Source organism: Branchiostoma belcheri, unplaced genomic scaffold, assembly GCF_001625305.1.
Source record: "Branchiostoma belcheri isolate BF01 breed outbred unplaced genomic scaffold, Haploidv18h27 scaffold5, whole genome shotgun sequence".
NCBI lineage: Eukaryota > Metazoa > Chordata > Leptocardii > Amphioxiformes > Branchiostomatidae > Branchiostoma > Branchiostoma belcheri.
In genome coordinates this window covers 4,489,564-4,505,951 of record NW_017804131.1, presented here as the reverse complement: position 1 = coordinate 4,505,951, position 16,388 = coordinate 4,489,564, and the positions used below count along the sequence as shown (strand labels likewise).

Sequence of the window (16,388 nt, the reverse complement as noted above, 5' to 3'; positions counted from 1 at the left end):
CGGCGGCATATTACTCGTGTCGCTCAGAGAAAAAATAACGCCGACACCCACCAAGACTGCGAAGGAGGCTAGTTTAAAAGGTTGTCAGAGTCAAAGTGTAAATTGTTAAAACATCACTGTCTAAGTGCTATTTGAAAGACAAACCCACTGTATTTGCTGTTGTTGATAACAGAGATTCACTTTGGTAAGGCAAAGTTTGAATCGTGTACTTGCTGTTTGCTACAGAGATCTTTTTGATTGTCATATGACATTTACTCCGAACTTTCTGGAAGAATACTGCAAACAATGAACATTTTAACTTCAACACTTGCAGCTTTAACTAAATGGTGAATTGTTTTAAGGGTTTTAAAAACATTTCATGCTAATATGCTATCACATTACAAAACTATACTTATCTTCACTCACTCCCTTTTTGTTGACAGAATTTTGTACCCTTATTATTTCTGTTTTATAGCTACAGACTGAGGTTATATTTGAAATGCTTGCAAACATTTATCACAGGCAGCAGTAACTTATAGATCAGTGTCATTCTATTGTGTCAACTATCCAAAGATATTAGTTTGTTGACATGATATGTTATGGATCCTGGAGCATTATGAACACTGAGACTGTTGTATTACCTTCACTGATCCCTGCATGTTATTAGCAGTGTATACCTGATCAATTCTTATGCGCTGCAGAAACTTGAGAAAGGGTTCACAATATAGTATATTTTGAAGGTCTAGATCTCAGTGCACATTGCTCCTTATGCGTTGTAAAATGACAATTTAGATATAACTGGCAGGCCCCAGTATTGTGTCCTTGACAAAAGCACTCTACACCTACTTCTACACTCCACTCAGGTGATAAAGAGTACCTACCTTCAGGTACCTAGTTACCTAGTACTCATCAGTTAACGTTGGAACATAAAACCGGAGGTCCTGTATGTGAGTAGAGTCATACCTCAAGCACGCTAAAGATTCCACGCACCACACTTATGGAAAAGAGCAGGAGTCCTCAGTGAGTCCTTCCTGGTGTGAGTGGTTTAAACCTTACAGGCTAGTCTCATGGTTGACATCTTGAAAAGGTGATAGTCACCTGTTATGCCAATCCTTTCACAAATGTGATAGATCTCAATAAATGAATAGACCCTTGTTGTTACTGCAGATGACTGAGTACAAGCGCCACGAGAACGTGGAGGACGACATTCCGGCCAGCAACGCGAGCTCCCAGGGTGGCACCCCCATGGAGGATGTTCCACCTGTAAATAGCACAATTATTCCATTTTACTGAATTTGCCACTCGCAATGAGCACGTTGGCAGAACGTACAGCACCTACACGAAACCCATAATGTATTGTGCATAGCACTTCGGCAGAACATCTTGTATAGGGTCGTATTCGCTATAAGGTTAACATCCCATCTGTAGTTCCTATATGTTATGTCAGAAAATATATCAGTGTCTGCTGCAAAAGACAAGATTCTGATGCAACGGTGACCAAAAATCCAACGAAAACTGCAAAAAAACGGGGGTTTTGCACAGATGAAGTTCGTTCTGCTGATGTGCTTTTGCAATAGACATCATTTTGATTGTCGTATGACATGCTGGAAGAATGCTGCAGATATTTTTTTGCAAAGAATTTTAAACTTCAACACTTGCCGTTGTACAGGCTTTAACAAAATAGTGAATTGTTGACAGTAAATAATAAAGTTGTAAGAATATAGGTCCAACGTTTCGTAGACTGAAAATGGCAGCAAATTTGTTGGCGTCCTATTCGCAGGTTAAGCTGAGAACAAAGACGCTGTTCTTGGGGAAGTGGGGCCAGTGGACGTCCTTAGAACGGATCCTCATCATCCTGAGCTGCCTTCTGGGGTTAACCTGTATCATACTGGGGGCGTTGTATGGAGCAGCAGTCGGTAGGAAAGGTAGGTACACTTTGAGCAAGTTGTTACATTATGGTTAATGATGGTACATTGGAAAGATTATCATGAAAGTTCATCTGCGTTGGAGTTACATGTTTAAAGTTAAAACTTTTGTTCCAACACAAAGAAATTCTCTCACCTAGAGCTTTCGACCAGTCACTCTGGTCTTCCTCAGTAGATTTGGACATTGGAAATATTGTTTGGCTCCAAAACAAGATTACTTTACATTTATTCAGAGAAGTATGTAATTGAAATCATGGTAATCAGCACAAACAAAGTTTGGTGTAACTGTTACAAATCAAATTAAATCTTCTTGAATTGATGAATAATGCTAAAGTACAAGACAGAATTTCAGTAGAATGTTCTGGTAATAATAATTGACAATTTCCAAAGTGGCTCAAGATTCCTCTTACTTTCCACATGCCTTTTTACATTTTCTTCTGTCATACCCTATTATCTATACTTGGAGAGCCAAACCACATAAAGGGCTCAGCCTGTCAGTACCCTTAATTGTGTATGGAATTTTACAAGTGGTGTTATGTTATTAAGTGCTTAGGTTCCTGCTGAGCGAATGCATATTATTTTCTTGATAAACAAGTGACTTCCAATTTGTCCACTTCAGTTGCTGTTACATAGAAGACCACTTTGTTTTAAGCTCCCTGTAGGGTTTTGCAAGATTGTTGCCCTTATTTTTCTCACATATTTAAAGCTGTTTGCTCATTATATTGTGTTGAAACAATATGAGCTTATGTTCTACACGTCCACCACTGATGAACACCTGCTGTGCATGGCTACAACTGACATGCTGCATCTATTTCCATGTGCTACTTGACAATTCTATTTATACTGTACCAGCAGGAAGCTACAGTTGTTTCTGGATAACAAGCTTCTATTTAGTAAATTCTCCATGAGAATTAAAACATGTAGTAAAACTTTATCATTCCAAACTTAACGTACTACTTGAGTATAAGTTGGAAAGAATGAAGCATACATGGTATATGTAATTACACACTGTTCAGTGTGTGAACTGGATCTGGTGTGGTTTTGACCTGGTCATTTCATCCTTCTCAGCTGGGTTCCATAAAAGTAAATCAAGTCGTTCCACGTATGTAGGGGTCATTTCTCCAGGCTTATATTCACATAGTGTTTCATTTAAAGGTCAAATATCATAACTTTGACTTCTACACCGCAGGCTAACAAAATCTATCCTATCATTTTGTACTAGAGTAAAACGGAATAATGTAAAACAGTACTTACTACCAGTATGTCATAAATTTTCTCACAACAGCTGCTGATGTTTTGTCACTGATGGTGCATTTTCTCACTAGATTTTCTGTTTTATTTTATAATCTGTATTTGTCACAATAAAATATTTCTAGATTTTCTGTTTTATTTTATTGTACCAGTAAATTTTACATAAACACTAGAATAAGTGTTTTTCTCTTTGCCAAAAAGCTTTGGGAAAAGCTCTTAGCTTGTCATTCAACCTGTTTCTCTACTCCAGCAAGCCACTTACCATCTCTCATATACACATATATTGCACACTTAATGTAAAGGACAGTCTTTACTTTGACCTGAAAACCTTTCAGACTGGATTAAATCTACACAGAGGACACCAGCTGTTCCGAAAGGTCCTTGGAGATTTCCAAAACAAACACGAAATACGATATGTACTAAGCAAATATACTGTACCTGTTGCATTAAACAAGGTGCAATATAATTACATTTCAAAGAGACCGCAGTCTTTTAGAGGGGGTTTTAAGGGATTTTAAGCTTACACATGCTTGAGGGCCTGCAAGCCCTTTTTCGTAAGGCGTAATCAGGCCGTTTTAGACTTCGTAATTCGTAGGCAGCCTCCACAAAAATCAACGTAATTCGTAATTGGACATTACATGTAGCCGCAAATCGTAAAGTTGTAATCAGCTCTGAGACTTTAACATAATTCGTAATAGGCGGCGAAAAATTTGCGTAATTCGTAATCACTACCCCCCTTGCACTAGTTGCAGGCCCTCATGCTTGACGATTTTGTTTCTTCTGTGTGGTCCTGTTCATTACAGGATATCTTTCTCCTAATACTTCTGTTCAAAAATAAATGACTATCCATTTAACTTTGAATGTGAAAGTGTCAGGCAAAGTTTGCCTGTAAACCCAGACAAAACATGTCCTAGTAGTGCCAATTTAATTGGCCTTGGCATTGGAAGGCCTAGGGAACAAGAATTCCGAGACTTCATACCTCCATGAAATATGGGCTTGATATGTAAATGTAAATCTCCGCATTAACATATGTGGACTCCAGGAAGAATAGTATGGAGTTGACTTCCATACTAATGGAGATCTAAATAAACAAACAAACAAACAAACAAACATGATATAGGCATCGTGATGTATGTTAACTTTTGATTAACTTACAGATGTCCCAAGTATGACATTCCCATTATTCACCATTAAGAAATCATAGAATTTTTGCATAAATTATGCAAATTAGGTCATCATTTGCATAATTAGTATCTGTTTATGTTCTGCCTGCCATAGGTTACATACAGTACATATATGGAAGTAGTATAATGTAAAACACTGTAATCATAGAATTTCCTCATTAATTATGCAAATAAAGTCCTCATTTGCATAATTTGCATTTAATCATGTACATCTCTCTTTCAGCTACCTACACACCAAAAATTATGAAAATATGTTGTTCCTATCTGGACTAATTGGCTTTTAAACATTTCGCCAGAAAGTGCCCTGCAGTTCAAGAACAAGCTGCTAGGGGGACCAAACTCACATCATTTATTCCTGACCGGAAAAGCAATCTGTCACCAAAACATCAAGACCATAGCATGTTCAGGACAAAAGATACAAAAACCGGAAGTTCTGCTGCAGTACCAAGGTCATCCACCAGGAGGCCCATATTTGACCTTGACGTTTGTCTTCCTAAGACTTACCAACATACCAAATATCATCATAATCCATAAAGGCGTTCTGAAGTTATGCTGACCACAAAGTTGCGGAAACACACACACACAGACAGACACACAGACAGACAGACAGACAGACATACATACATACAGACAGACACACCAAAAACAATACCTCCATTTTTCATGGAGGTAAAAAGTGCTGTGTTTCCTGTTTCAGTCCTGAAAAAAATTGGGTCGTTAGGTAGGGATTATCTTTTTTTTTCTTTCTTTTTTTTTTAGACTTTGGAAATCTCTAGTAATCCAACTAATACAGCACTGTTTAACAAAGTAAAACTTGCATGAGGATACTTATTATTCCTCATACAAGGAAGATCTCCTGTAATGTACAAAACCACACTGAAGAAACAAAATTGTCAAGCACATGTAAGCTTAAAATCCCCTCTAACAGACTGTGGTCCCTTTGAAATGTAATTAAATGTGAAAGTGTCAGGCAACTTTGCTTGTAAACCCAGACAAAACATGTCCTACTAGACCAGTCTAATTTGCCTTGGCATTCTAAGGGTTAACCTTCTGTGACTTAGATGATAATTTTTAACCCTCCCACAGAGGTGTGCCTGACCCCGCACTGTGTCATGGTGGCGAGCAAACTCATGTCCTCCATGAACATGTCCATCGACCCGTGCGACAACTTCTACCAGTACGCGTGCCAGGGCTGGATCCGCAGTCACCCCATCCCAGACGGGAAAACTCGCTGGGGAACATTCGGTCAACTGTGGGCGGAAAACCAGCAAGTCATGAGAACAGTGCTCGGTGAGTAAAATATCTTTATTGCCTTTTATGTCAGTCTGCTTTAGTGTGGGAGACTGTGGATTTAACGGCATAACTCTTGAAGGCATGGCTCGATGTTCATGATTTTTGGCAGGCAGGTTACCGTTGGGGAGATTAAGGTCAAGTGCAAAGATGGGCTTCGTGGGGGGGGGGTCCCTTCATCACTGCAGTAGACTTTTTAGTAACTGAACAGTTGTTCATACTAATAGTATGAGTATTAGTTGCAATCAAGCCATCATAAAGCCCTCCATTCCTTCTAAATATTAATTTTCCTAATTGTTTCGCTAAGATTTGCTGTAACAATTTACTTCAAACTGCCTTTGTTTTGTCAAGTGACATCCTTTTTGGGGTATTATAAAAGACCATTGTTTAATACAGCTTTACAGCAAACAATACGTTTGCAGTGCTTTGCACATTTAACCATGATTTCTGATTGTTTCCACGTTCAGAGGAGCTTGACCTTGACAAAGCTGTCAGCCAAGCAGAGAAGAAAGCCAAGCTGTACTATCTCTCCTGCATGGACGCAAACAATGTGAGTTTCATACAATTTCTGGATGGAAATCTGGTACATTATGTACTGAACTTGCTACCTGTGGGTAATGAACTGTGGGTTCGTCTGTGTGTCTGTTCAGAGTAGGTTGACAGCACATGGGTGGGTGAAAAATAAGAGATCAAATGGAAGCTGAGGATTGCATACTTCCCAGATGTCTGAAATCTTTGTTTTGTTGTTATCTGTAGCTTTTATTGTTTTAACGAAAGGGGCTTTTTGAATTTCATCCTGGAAGTGATTGTCGTGGCCACATTAATTCCTACAAACCAATCTGAGTTACACAATTTTAACAGTATAGCATAGCACAGTTGTGATGTTATTACTTGTTTATTTATTTATTCATTTCTTACATCTTGAAACACCTTGGTGGCCCCTTCAACATTAGTTGTTGATTTTCAAAGGGGCCCAGGGATACATAACACAAATCAAATACACTGTACAATTTGTATAAAAAAGAAAATCATACAACCAACATAAAAGAGAAAGGTAAACTAAAATCAGTATAGCTGAAAATTAAACTTGTATTTGACTATGTCACTGATAAGTCGTTACCTTGTTGATGAACATAACAGACAGTAGAAGAATTAGGTGCCAAACCACTGCTGGACATCATCACAGACCTGGGCGGGTGGAACGCCACGGGAACATGGAACGAAGAAACCTGGAATTTCTCCGCTCTGTTCAACAGACTACACCAGCAGTTCGACTTGAGCCCGCTCTTTTCTGCATGGGTTGGAACCGACGACAGAAACTCCTCTGTAAACATCTTCCAAGTGAGTTTTGTGTTCATTATATGTACATGTACCTTCGCAGAAGGGAAACATAATGATTGTTTTTGCTCTGTTCCTTCTTCCTCTTCTTCCTAAACAAATAAGGTCAATGACCTGAAACAGATGTCTGTCACCATGGTAACTAGTGTTGGTTGACATCATGTTTCAATTTTATAGCAGGAGGTATTTAGACTCCTGTCTGACCATATGAATGTGTTTGAGTAAGAATTAACAGATACATCTAGAGCAGACCATATGCGAAGATTAACATTATGTATTTGCTTTGCAAATGTTACCTTTCTAGACTTTCTCTGGGCATTGTTTATTGTTTTAGGTAAATTGGTAAAAAAATACACACTATGCTTTAATTGCACCGGGAAACTTAACTTTGTACAGTCCTTGGGACTGAATCAGCTCTCACGGGGGAGGAGGACACTTAAGAGAACCCTCTTGAGAGTGACAGGTGCTAGAAACATGTTATTAGGAATGGCGGCTCTGCCAAACAATTACCTCCTCCTAATGCAAGGGGCACAATCTACGTCACCAAAATGGCGTGTAGGTGTGTGGAGTTGGCGAGCGAGTGTTCGAATGCCACATTTTCCCCTTCTAGTGTCCTTCTGGGAGGTCAGTGTATAACCTAAGCTAGAAAATTAGTTGGCAGAGTATCACGGGATTGTCTGATGCCAAGCATTGTAATCGTAGTGTCTTCAAATTGAGTCGGGATATAGTGAGTTTGGTCGTTTACCTTGATGCCTTTGATGTGCGGTCACCAATCTACAACTGCACTCCCCGTACCTCGAATCAATCTGACACTCTCAAGAGGGTTCATTAAGTGCCCTCCCCCCATGTGGTGGAGTCCCAAGGACTGTAAAAATTGATGTTTCTCGGTACAAAGAGGATTCCAATTCGGGGAACTTCAGCCAGAATTCTCAAGAATTCACGACAGAGATTAATTGGCTATGTCCCTGGAGACATCTAAATGCCAATTAAATCTTCCCAGCACTTGCGTCATGCTTGCAGATGTAAATTTTGTCCTTTTTTATCAATCTATCGTCCAAAAAAATATGATTTTTGACACTTTTTTGCTTATTTATGTCTTCTTTAATTCAGTATACTACATATATATATTGTTGTTGTATATACATATACATATATACATATGTATATTGTTGTAATGATTGCCAGCATTATTATTAAGAAGATGTTGCATTTGGAGCTTTGTGAGTGAAAGAACAAATGATACTCATGCTTATGACTGGAAAAATGGATGGATGAATATTGAAAAGCCCAATGTTACATACACTATAAAGTTAAGATTTCTGTACCAGGTTGACCAGGGAGGGTTAGGACTCCTAGATCCTGGACAGAGACTACTACCCAAACAAGAGTTTTTACTATGACTGATTTTCCTGTTCCAGGTTGACCAGGGAGGGTTGGGACTCTCTGACAGAGATCATTACCTAAACAAGAGTTATTACACTTTACAATGACTGATTTTCACATATCAGGTTGACCAGGGAGGGTTAGGCCTCCCCGACAGAGACTACTACCTGAACAAAAGCGAGACAGATGAGGTTCTGGTGGCGTACCTGGCGTACATGACAGAGCTCGGCATTCTGCTGGGAGGTGACCGCAATGAGACCATGATGCTGATGAGCGAAGTTCTGGATTTTGAGATAGAGCTGGCAAATGTAAGGATGCTGTTGAAATCTTGTAATATACAGATCTGAATAACATTGAATGCATTCTATGAGTCATTTCAGAGGGTTTGTGTTTCATTTAACTTTCTTCCTTCTGCCTAACCCCGTACCAAGTAGGTACACAAATGCTACTTCAGTGTGCTAAAGGTTACTTTTTTTCAGTGCATAATCATGATAATTGCAATTATATTTACCAGCATTGTGAGAGATATAGCTGGTTGCCTATCTTCACTTTAAGCATGTAGTATAGGACATTCGTCAATTAGTTTCCACTAATTCAGAAGACAGTACACAATGTAGTTCTGTGCAAGGGCATTAAAAATTGTCTTCTCCCAATTGTGACTATTTTCAGCTGTTAACTGTTCACCATTGAACAGGAAGTGTATTTCCAAGTGATATGCATTGAGCGTAAAAAGATTCCCTTCCATTCATGTATTTTACAGCTAGAAGAAGCTGGGAAATTGAGTTGTACATGTAATTTGCTTTGATGAATGACGTTTGGAGATCCAATCAGCTTGTGATATCATTTAGTACTGTCTGTTGTAACTGTCTTTGTCACCCACTAGATAATGGAAAAGAAATTAGAAAATAATCTACTCTGCCAAACAAAAGCTCACATTGATTAACTTAATTGGATTTTTGGATTTTCAAGTGCCAAGAGTTATTGAAATCAAATCTACCTTTCAGCTTTCGTATAGCATGATGTACAATTGGATGATGAAAATGAAAATGGTTATATAATTGGTGATGCAAAAACAGTTTGTTCCAAACTGGAGTGAAAAACATTTCTGAAATTTCCTTCAGAAACAAATAGATCTTACTTGTGACCTCATGGAAAGGATGGTGAAAAATTCACAAAAACTTTCATTTGGAAGACAAGATAGAGGTAGATTTGGGCATCATAAAATTTTCCTCATAACTCCTGTTTTTCCTGTGTGTGTTCAATGTAGATAACAACACCAGATGATCAGAGACGAGACCAGGAGATCATGTACCACAGATATAACCTCAGCATCCTGCAGGGTATGGCACCTATGGTGAGACCATCTCTGTACTCAGATAATCATACATACTTAGTATTACCCCCTCCCTCTATCATTATTCTGACCTGATAAAAGTTTTCTTGCAACACTGCATAAAATCCTTTAGGAGCTTGAGCACACCTTCATCATGCCCAAAGGCTCAAAGGTCCACTTTTTTATCTTAAGATTTTTCTTTAAAAGATGGACTGATTCGTGTCACCAGCAAGACTGGAATCGTAGGAAATTAAATGGCCCCTGGACCCCCTAGAAACCTCTCGCCTACAGCGCTCGCTGGTCGCTCAAGCAGTGGGAAGAACCCCCCCCCCCTTCAAAATCCTGGCTACAGGCATGTTCATGTGGAAAGGTCCTTGACTTGTGCTTAAAGAACGGACATCTAGTAGTGAAAGGGACTTTGGTCAGGAATGGTATGCCATTTGCCAAGACTTTCAATACTATTTTATTCCAACACAAAGAATGGTTTTCAGAGCTATTGACCAGTCACTAGAATGGTCTTCCTCAGTCTATAGTGGATGACCAGAGTGACTGGTTGAAAGCTCTAGAATCCGTCCTGTTGACTCGACTTTTTAAAGAGAGTACCCTACTGACATTGTTTCCCCAGATCAACTGGACCCTGTACTTCACCACGATGCTGAAAAACACAGGGATAAGTATCAACCCATCAGAACAGCTGGTGGTGTATGCACCTGAGTACCTACACCATGTCACCAAACTAGTCAACAGAACTCCAAACCAGTAAGTAATATATGATAACCATGCAGCTGATAAGAATGTTTTGAGATCTGTGTTTGTGAGATAGAGTATCCAAGTATTAAGCTTGTTTGCATGTGAATGGCAATACACAAAATACACTCATCTCTTATTTGTTAGAACTACTTTAAACACACACACCGTATCCTGTGGACTCTGTCCTTGGTGCTGAATGCTATCCACCCCTTTCCCCCATACACATGTATTAAATACATTATGCTTATACAAAAAATCGTACTTCTTTAGTTCTAACTGGCCAATCATGCAAACAATTATTTTCTGAAGAAATTTCTGGATGATCTAGAAAATGTAGCCTACAAATGAAGAATTTGTGAAAGAGATTAGTGTACATCTTTTATCTGTTATGGCAATGCCTCGGGTAGACAAGAAAGTATAACAGTCTTAAATCTAATGATTGTTTTTCCTGTTCTTCACAGTGTGTTGAACAACTACCTGCTCTGGAAGGTAGTGTCCCTGTTGTCACCGTACCTCAGTAAACCCTTCCAGGACGCAGGACACAAGATGACGGAGGTCCTGACGGGGAAGACGGAGAGAGAAGCCACCTGGAAGGAGTGCATCTCTGAGACAAACGAGGTGGTTGGGTTCGCCCTGGGAGCCATGTTTGTGAGGGAAGCTTTTCACAACAGCAAGGCCAAGGTATGTGCAGCAGTCTTCACAGCTGATACTGGGATTTTCTTTTTCACAGCCAGTAAATAAATGTCTCTCACCTGCTTACATTTCAATGTCTGTGACTGTGAGACACCTTCCTCAGAGCTTCTATAACTGGACTTCTGCTTCTTGCTGCTATATGTAGCTGATGCAGGTGGCACTTTTGCAACAAGAACACTAAATTTTCTAAATTTGGCTAACTTTGTATCCTCCCTTATCTAATAGACATTAAAATGTAAGCAGGTGAGAGACATTATTGTTGACAATGTGTAAAAGAACATCCAATATCCTCATAGTATGTTCTACCAACCTAATGAAATTATTTTTGGAAAGGTGGAAGCCTTTACAGCTTGTGAATTTAAGTTATATGGAATGTCTTCAAACCCCAAATATTCTTCCAACTTGAAGAAATATATTACGCTGTGTGTAAATGTGTACAGTAATAATGGCAAATAGTTCATGTATACGATTTGAGATTTGGTTTGGGTATCTTATGATCCATAATTTTGTTTTCATGATTGTGATTCTTGCTGAGAGCTGCACCATTTTGTTACAAAGTTATCAGGGAAAGGTTATAAGCTGTTTGATTGCCCATGTCCAGGCTGAGGAGATGATAGGTGATGTGAAGAGAGCCTTCATCAGAAACCTGCCAAACCTGCAGTGGATGGACGATGAAACCAGGAGGGCAGCTGAGGACAAGGTCAGATAGAAATTGCGAGTCTTGTCAGAAGGATAGGTCATTCGCAGTTGATAAGGCCACACCAATTTAATTTGTTGGTTCTCGGATTCCCCTCTGCATTTTTTTCTGATTTGCAAAAAATGATTCTGGTTCTCAATCAACTCAAAAATGTTCATATTTTGTCCTTAACTGTTGGCCAACAGTTGAGGAAATTCCTTTTCTTCCTAGTTCCTGCAGTTTTTCCATCTATCAATGCAGAGGATTGATTAAAAGTTCAAAATTCATTGTTTAAATAATAACCCAGTCTTTTGTGTTGACTTCATGGCTCCTATCGTAGCATTTGGGGCTACAGTCAATAGGATGCCCAGACCGTTTTTTATTGATGTGGCCTATATAATGTATGGAATTAACCAGACAATGACTTGGTTTGGTGTTTCAGCTCTTTGAGTTTCATAAAGTGGTCATCATTATATGAAATCAGTGGTGTCCTTGTAGCTAAATGTAATGTTAATGGTGGCAATGTTATGAATTAAGCAGTACTATTGTGTACTGTATTACAGGCTGAGGCCGTCTATGATATGATTGGCTTTCCAGACTACATCCTCGATCCTGAAAAACTAGACGAGAAATATGAACTGGTGAGACCAAAGTCTTTTTGTATTGATGTAACAGTTGTTTTAGAGGAAGTCACTTTTTTTTACAAATTACAGTAACAGTTGTAGAATCAGTATGACACAATGCTTCAATTCTTGGTTGTGGAAGATATTACTTGATATCTTAAGTAATACACATATTAATAATATGGCGTGGATTTTGTCCTCTTTCTTCTGTCCAGCTTGAAATGAGAGCCGACGACTACTTTGGGAACTACGTCAGATTTTTGGCCGTTGACGTCCTCAAAAACATGAAGAAGTTGAGACAACCAGTGGACAGAAGGAAGTAAGTAATACCCATCATCATCATCACCATCTCTGGAGCCTAAAGTCAAGCAAGTAATACTAACTACACATAAACTGATAGGTTGATGAACTCAGATAGCAGCCGTATTTGATACAGTATGTTATATTCAAAGTTGGTTGCAGCTTAGAAACTAGTTTCCAAAAGGGTTTTTATGAACTTAATACTCATCATGTGCTGGTAGTCTTTTTATATAGGGCCAGGGCTCCAGCCATCTTGAAGTTTTTTACCATCAGCCCAGGTCCATCATCAGATTTGGGGAGGCGCTCGCAATGTAGGGAGGTCTGGGGGCATGCTCCCCGGGGAAATTTCGGATCTTCAAGCCTTCAAAAATGCAATTTCCCACATTTTGAGAGGCAAATCATGGCATTGAGAGTGGTTGTCAGTAGTTCTTTGGATATTTTCATATTTTTACCCAAGATTTTTGTCAATTTTGTCTGTCAAGGTTGGTTTTAGAAAATTTCCATCACACGCCACAAAGTTCTGGTAATTGACGGAAAACTGGTGCTGGCTAGAGCCCTGTGTAGGACTCCACAGTCACATGTTTTGCGAGTCTATTCTTCATGTTGTTTCCCACTCCATGTGGGCTCCACTTCATTTCCTGTGCCCATGCCAGCATTCCAGGCCCTAAGCTTGAGAAAATTGCATTCCTTGACCTGAGCTGACTCCAAAGAATTGATCTTCCTGTGTAATTTTCCTTTGCTAGATGGTCCATGACCCCACCTGAGGTCAATGCCTACTACTCACCCAACAAGAATGAAATCGGTAAGTCTCTACAAGCAGACAGTAAAAAGTTGGGAGTTCTTAGAAAAAAAGATTAGAATGCTTTCAATTTCTTTGCAGTCAGAAGCCAATTGTTAAACATTTTGTTCTCTATTTGAAAATGTTTCTTTGGCAAATTTTACTGTCACTAGTAATATGAATAATCAGTGTTTCTTTTGTCACAAAAATGCTGGTACCAAAACAGACTGTTTCTATCCTTCCAGTCTTCCCAGCTGGTATACTACAGCCACCATTTTATGACCCCAACAGCCCAAAGTAAGTATATTGTACTGCATAACAATTCCTCTGGTGCAAAATATAAGATCACAGGGCAAGAATGACATGTGCAAAAGCCTAAAACAATGCATTGTCAACAGTACCTCAACTTGAGAAATCAACTCATATATCTAATAATTACATCTTATTATTTTGTATTCATTGTATACATCTAAGTAATGATGGCCGGAGCAAAGTTGGGAAGCTTTTGATTCAGTTGTTTATAACCTGTTCTATTCCAAAAGGTCACTGAACTTTGGAGGCATTGGAGTGGTGATGGGACATGAACTGACACATGGATTTGACGACTCAGGTAAAACACTACATGCTTTGATGGATGAAAGTGCACATCTTTAGATCCTATCATGAAAGTTCATCTGTGTTGGTAGTTACATGTTTAAAGTTAAAACTTTTGTTCCAACACAAAAAATTCTCTCACCTAGAGCTTTCGACCAGTCACTCTGGTCTTCCTCAGTAGACTGACCCAGTGAAGCTTGTCTCATGGCTTCTTTGAAGTGTGACGTCAACACTGGGTCATCGTCTACCAGATACCTTTGACCCAGTGTTGACGTCACACTTCAAAGAAGCCACGTGACAAGCCTCACTGGGTCAGTCTACTGAGGAAGACCAGAGTGACTGGTCGAAAGCTCTTAGAGAATTTTTTGTGTTGGAACAAAAGTTTTAACTTTAAACATCTTTAGATCCTGCTATGATCCTCCTTTATGTTACACCAGGGCAATACTTTGTGCTGCATTTGCCTTTATGATTATAATATACCAACATTGAGGTCCTTGACATATCATTTCACATTCCCCTCTAAGATTTGGCGACACTACTGGCATGCCACAAAAATCATTAATTTTTTCTAATTTTTTTGTAGATTCTCTAACCACAGTGAAAGGTAATACTGACTTGATTCTTTTCTACAATGTTTGCAGGTCGTGAGTTTGACAAGTTCGGGAACCTGAAGCCATGGTGGAACAATGTCTCAGTTGCAAAGTTCAAACAACAAGCTCAGTGTATGGTCGACCAGTACTCAGGATATACAATCAATGGGGAACATGTAAGTAACACAGCTTCTTTTTATCATATCCCGTTATATTTTTAGCTTCTTATGTGGAAATCTATATGATTTTGTGCTATTTTTTTACTACTGTTTGTTTTTCCTTCCTTCAGGTTGATGGGAAACAAACGTTAGGGGAGAACATTGCTGACAATGGAGGCTTGAAGTCTGCTTTTCATGTGAGGAAATTATGAGTACACTGTACCCGGTACACTCTGTTTTAAGGCTTTTCTGTAGAATATATCGTCATTGTACATGTGTGGTGGGGCATTTTTCAGTTTGACATAAATTAACACTTCTTACTAAAGGTCCGTAAGATGTGTACTCTTGCAGTATACCACAGTACAATTCCACTGGATGGGGCAGCCACTTCATTCAAACATAATGAAAACAATCTAATCATGGAATGGTGATGATAACTAACATACATTTATCTGTTCCTATGCATTTGTTGACTCCCTGCCTCCCTCCCATTCAGGCCTATGAAGACTGGAAGAGAAGAAACGGGGATGAGGTGCCCCTACCTGCTGTAGGGCTCAGTCACAACCAGCTTTTCTTTGTTTCCTTCGCTCAGGTAAGAACTACAACAGTACTGCTTTCTTTCTACACTTTTGTCTGCAATGAAACTGATTTCTTTTGCATAATCTTTTATGTTCATACTTCAGCAGTCTTATTGTCTCGGGGCAGTGCTGACTTGAACTACTTGTCTTTAATTTTATGGCTTTTGTTCAGCTCATAGTTCTCTGAGATTTCAGTAACCTTTCAGTAATGCTAGATTGTCAGTCATCTTTTCCATTCCCCAGCATTAGTAACTGCTGATTGGTTAAAAGCTTGATTACATTATTCCTTCTGCCACTCCTGTAGGTATGGTGTGATCGCAGGACTGAACAGATAGCCCACGAGGCCTTGTTAACGGACACTCACAGCCCTGCAAAGTGGAGGTAAGATTTGTGAAAAAATTACGTTTTCTGTGTTATGGCTATCAGAATGTGATGATTCACTGCAGTATTAACTGAGAAAATCAATATGTTTCTCCTTATATTGTTATATCAAAATGTAACTTAATTTCTGCTTATTTATCCAGTTATGAGGCTGAACATATTTGTCAGAGTGACTCTCATGAGCCTTGTTTTGTGGTGAATTATGAAGTAAATGAAAAAAAAGTGACGGACATGTTCGTTATTGTTTTCTAAAGTGTTAAACAGTCCTGAAACTTACATCCTCTTGCCAAGTTTTAGCTCTAAGGAGTAGCATGGACTATGTATATAGGAAGCTATCATCATTTGTTCTTCATCTTGTGCAGGGTCATCGGCACTTTATCCAACTCCAAGGACTTTGCCCGAGCCTTCAACTGTCCAGTGGGAAGCACCATGAACCCTAAAGACAAGTGTGAAGTCTGGTAACGTTTAAACTCACAGCATAAGATTTGTCCTAACTACAGAGACATGTCTGAATACAAGTGGAACAACTCTACTATACTGTATGTAGGTAACAAGTATAGATAATTGTGATTCAGACTGGGATT

General features: G+C 39.1%; 1 protein-coding gene across 1 annotated transcript in view; it reads left to right on the top strand.

The window, feature by feature from the left end:
- LOC109479902 (endothelin-converting enzyme 1-like) overlaps positions 1–16,388 on the top strand; it is a 17,839-nt gene extending 1,451 nt beyond the window's left edge. The window contains exons 2-21 of the mRNA XM_019781954.1: positions 1,147–1,242; positions 1,760–1,904; positions 5,426–5,629; positions 6,097–6,179; positions 6,770–6,970; positions 8,476–8,658; positions 9,618–9,704; positions 10,309–10,442; positions 10,895–11,114; positions 11,728–11,826; positions 12,366–12,443; positions 12,641–12,744; positions 13,469–13,527; positions 13,749–13,800; positions 14,046–14,113; positions 14,739–14,863; positions 14,977–15,042; positions 15,342–15,437; positions 15,728–15,804; positions 16,167–16,388. Of these exons, the coding sequence (XP_019637513.1) occupies positions 1,147–1,242; positions 1,760–1,904; positions 5,426–5,629; positions 6,097–6,179; positions 6,770–6,970; positions 8,476–8,658; positions 9,618–9,704; positions 10,309–10,442; positions 10,895–11,114; positions 11,728–11,826; positions 12,366–12,443; positions 12,641–12,744; positions 13,469–13,527; positions 13,749–13,800; positions 14,046–14,113; positions 14,739–14,863; positions 14,977–15,042; positions 15,342–15,437; positions 15,728–15,804; positions 16,167–16,266 (2,277 nt within the window). The 3' untranslated portion in view covers positions 16,267–16,388. The remainder of the gene's footprint in view (positions 1–1,146; positions 1,243–1,759; positions 1,905–5,425; positions 5,630–6,096; positions 6,180–6,769; positions 6,971–8,475; positions 8,659–9,617; positions 9,705–10,308; positions 10,443–10,894; positions 11,115–11,727; positions 11,827–12,365; positions 12,444–12,640; positions 12,745–13,468; positions 13,528–13,748; positions 13,801–14,045; positions 14,114–14,738; positions 14,864–14,976; positions 15,043–15,341; positions 15,438–15,727; positions 15,805–16,166) is intronic.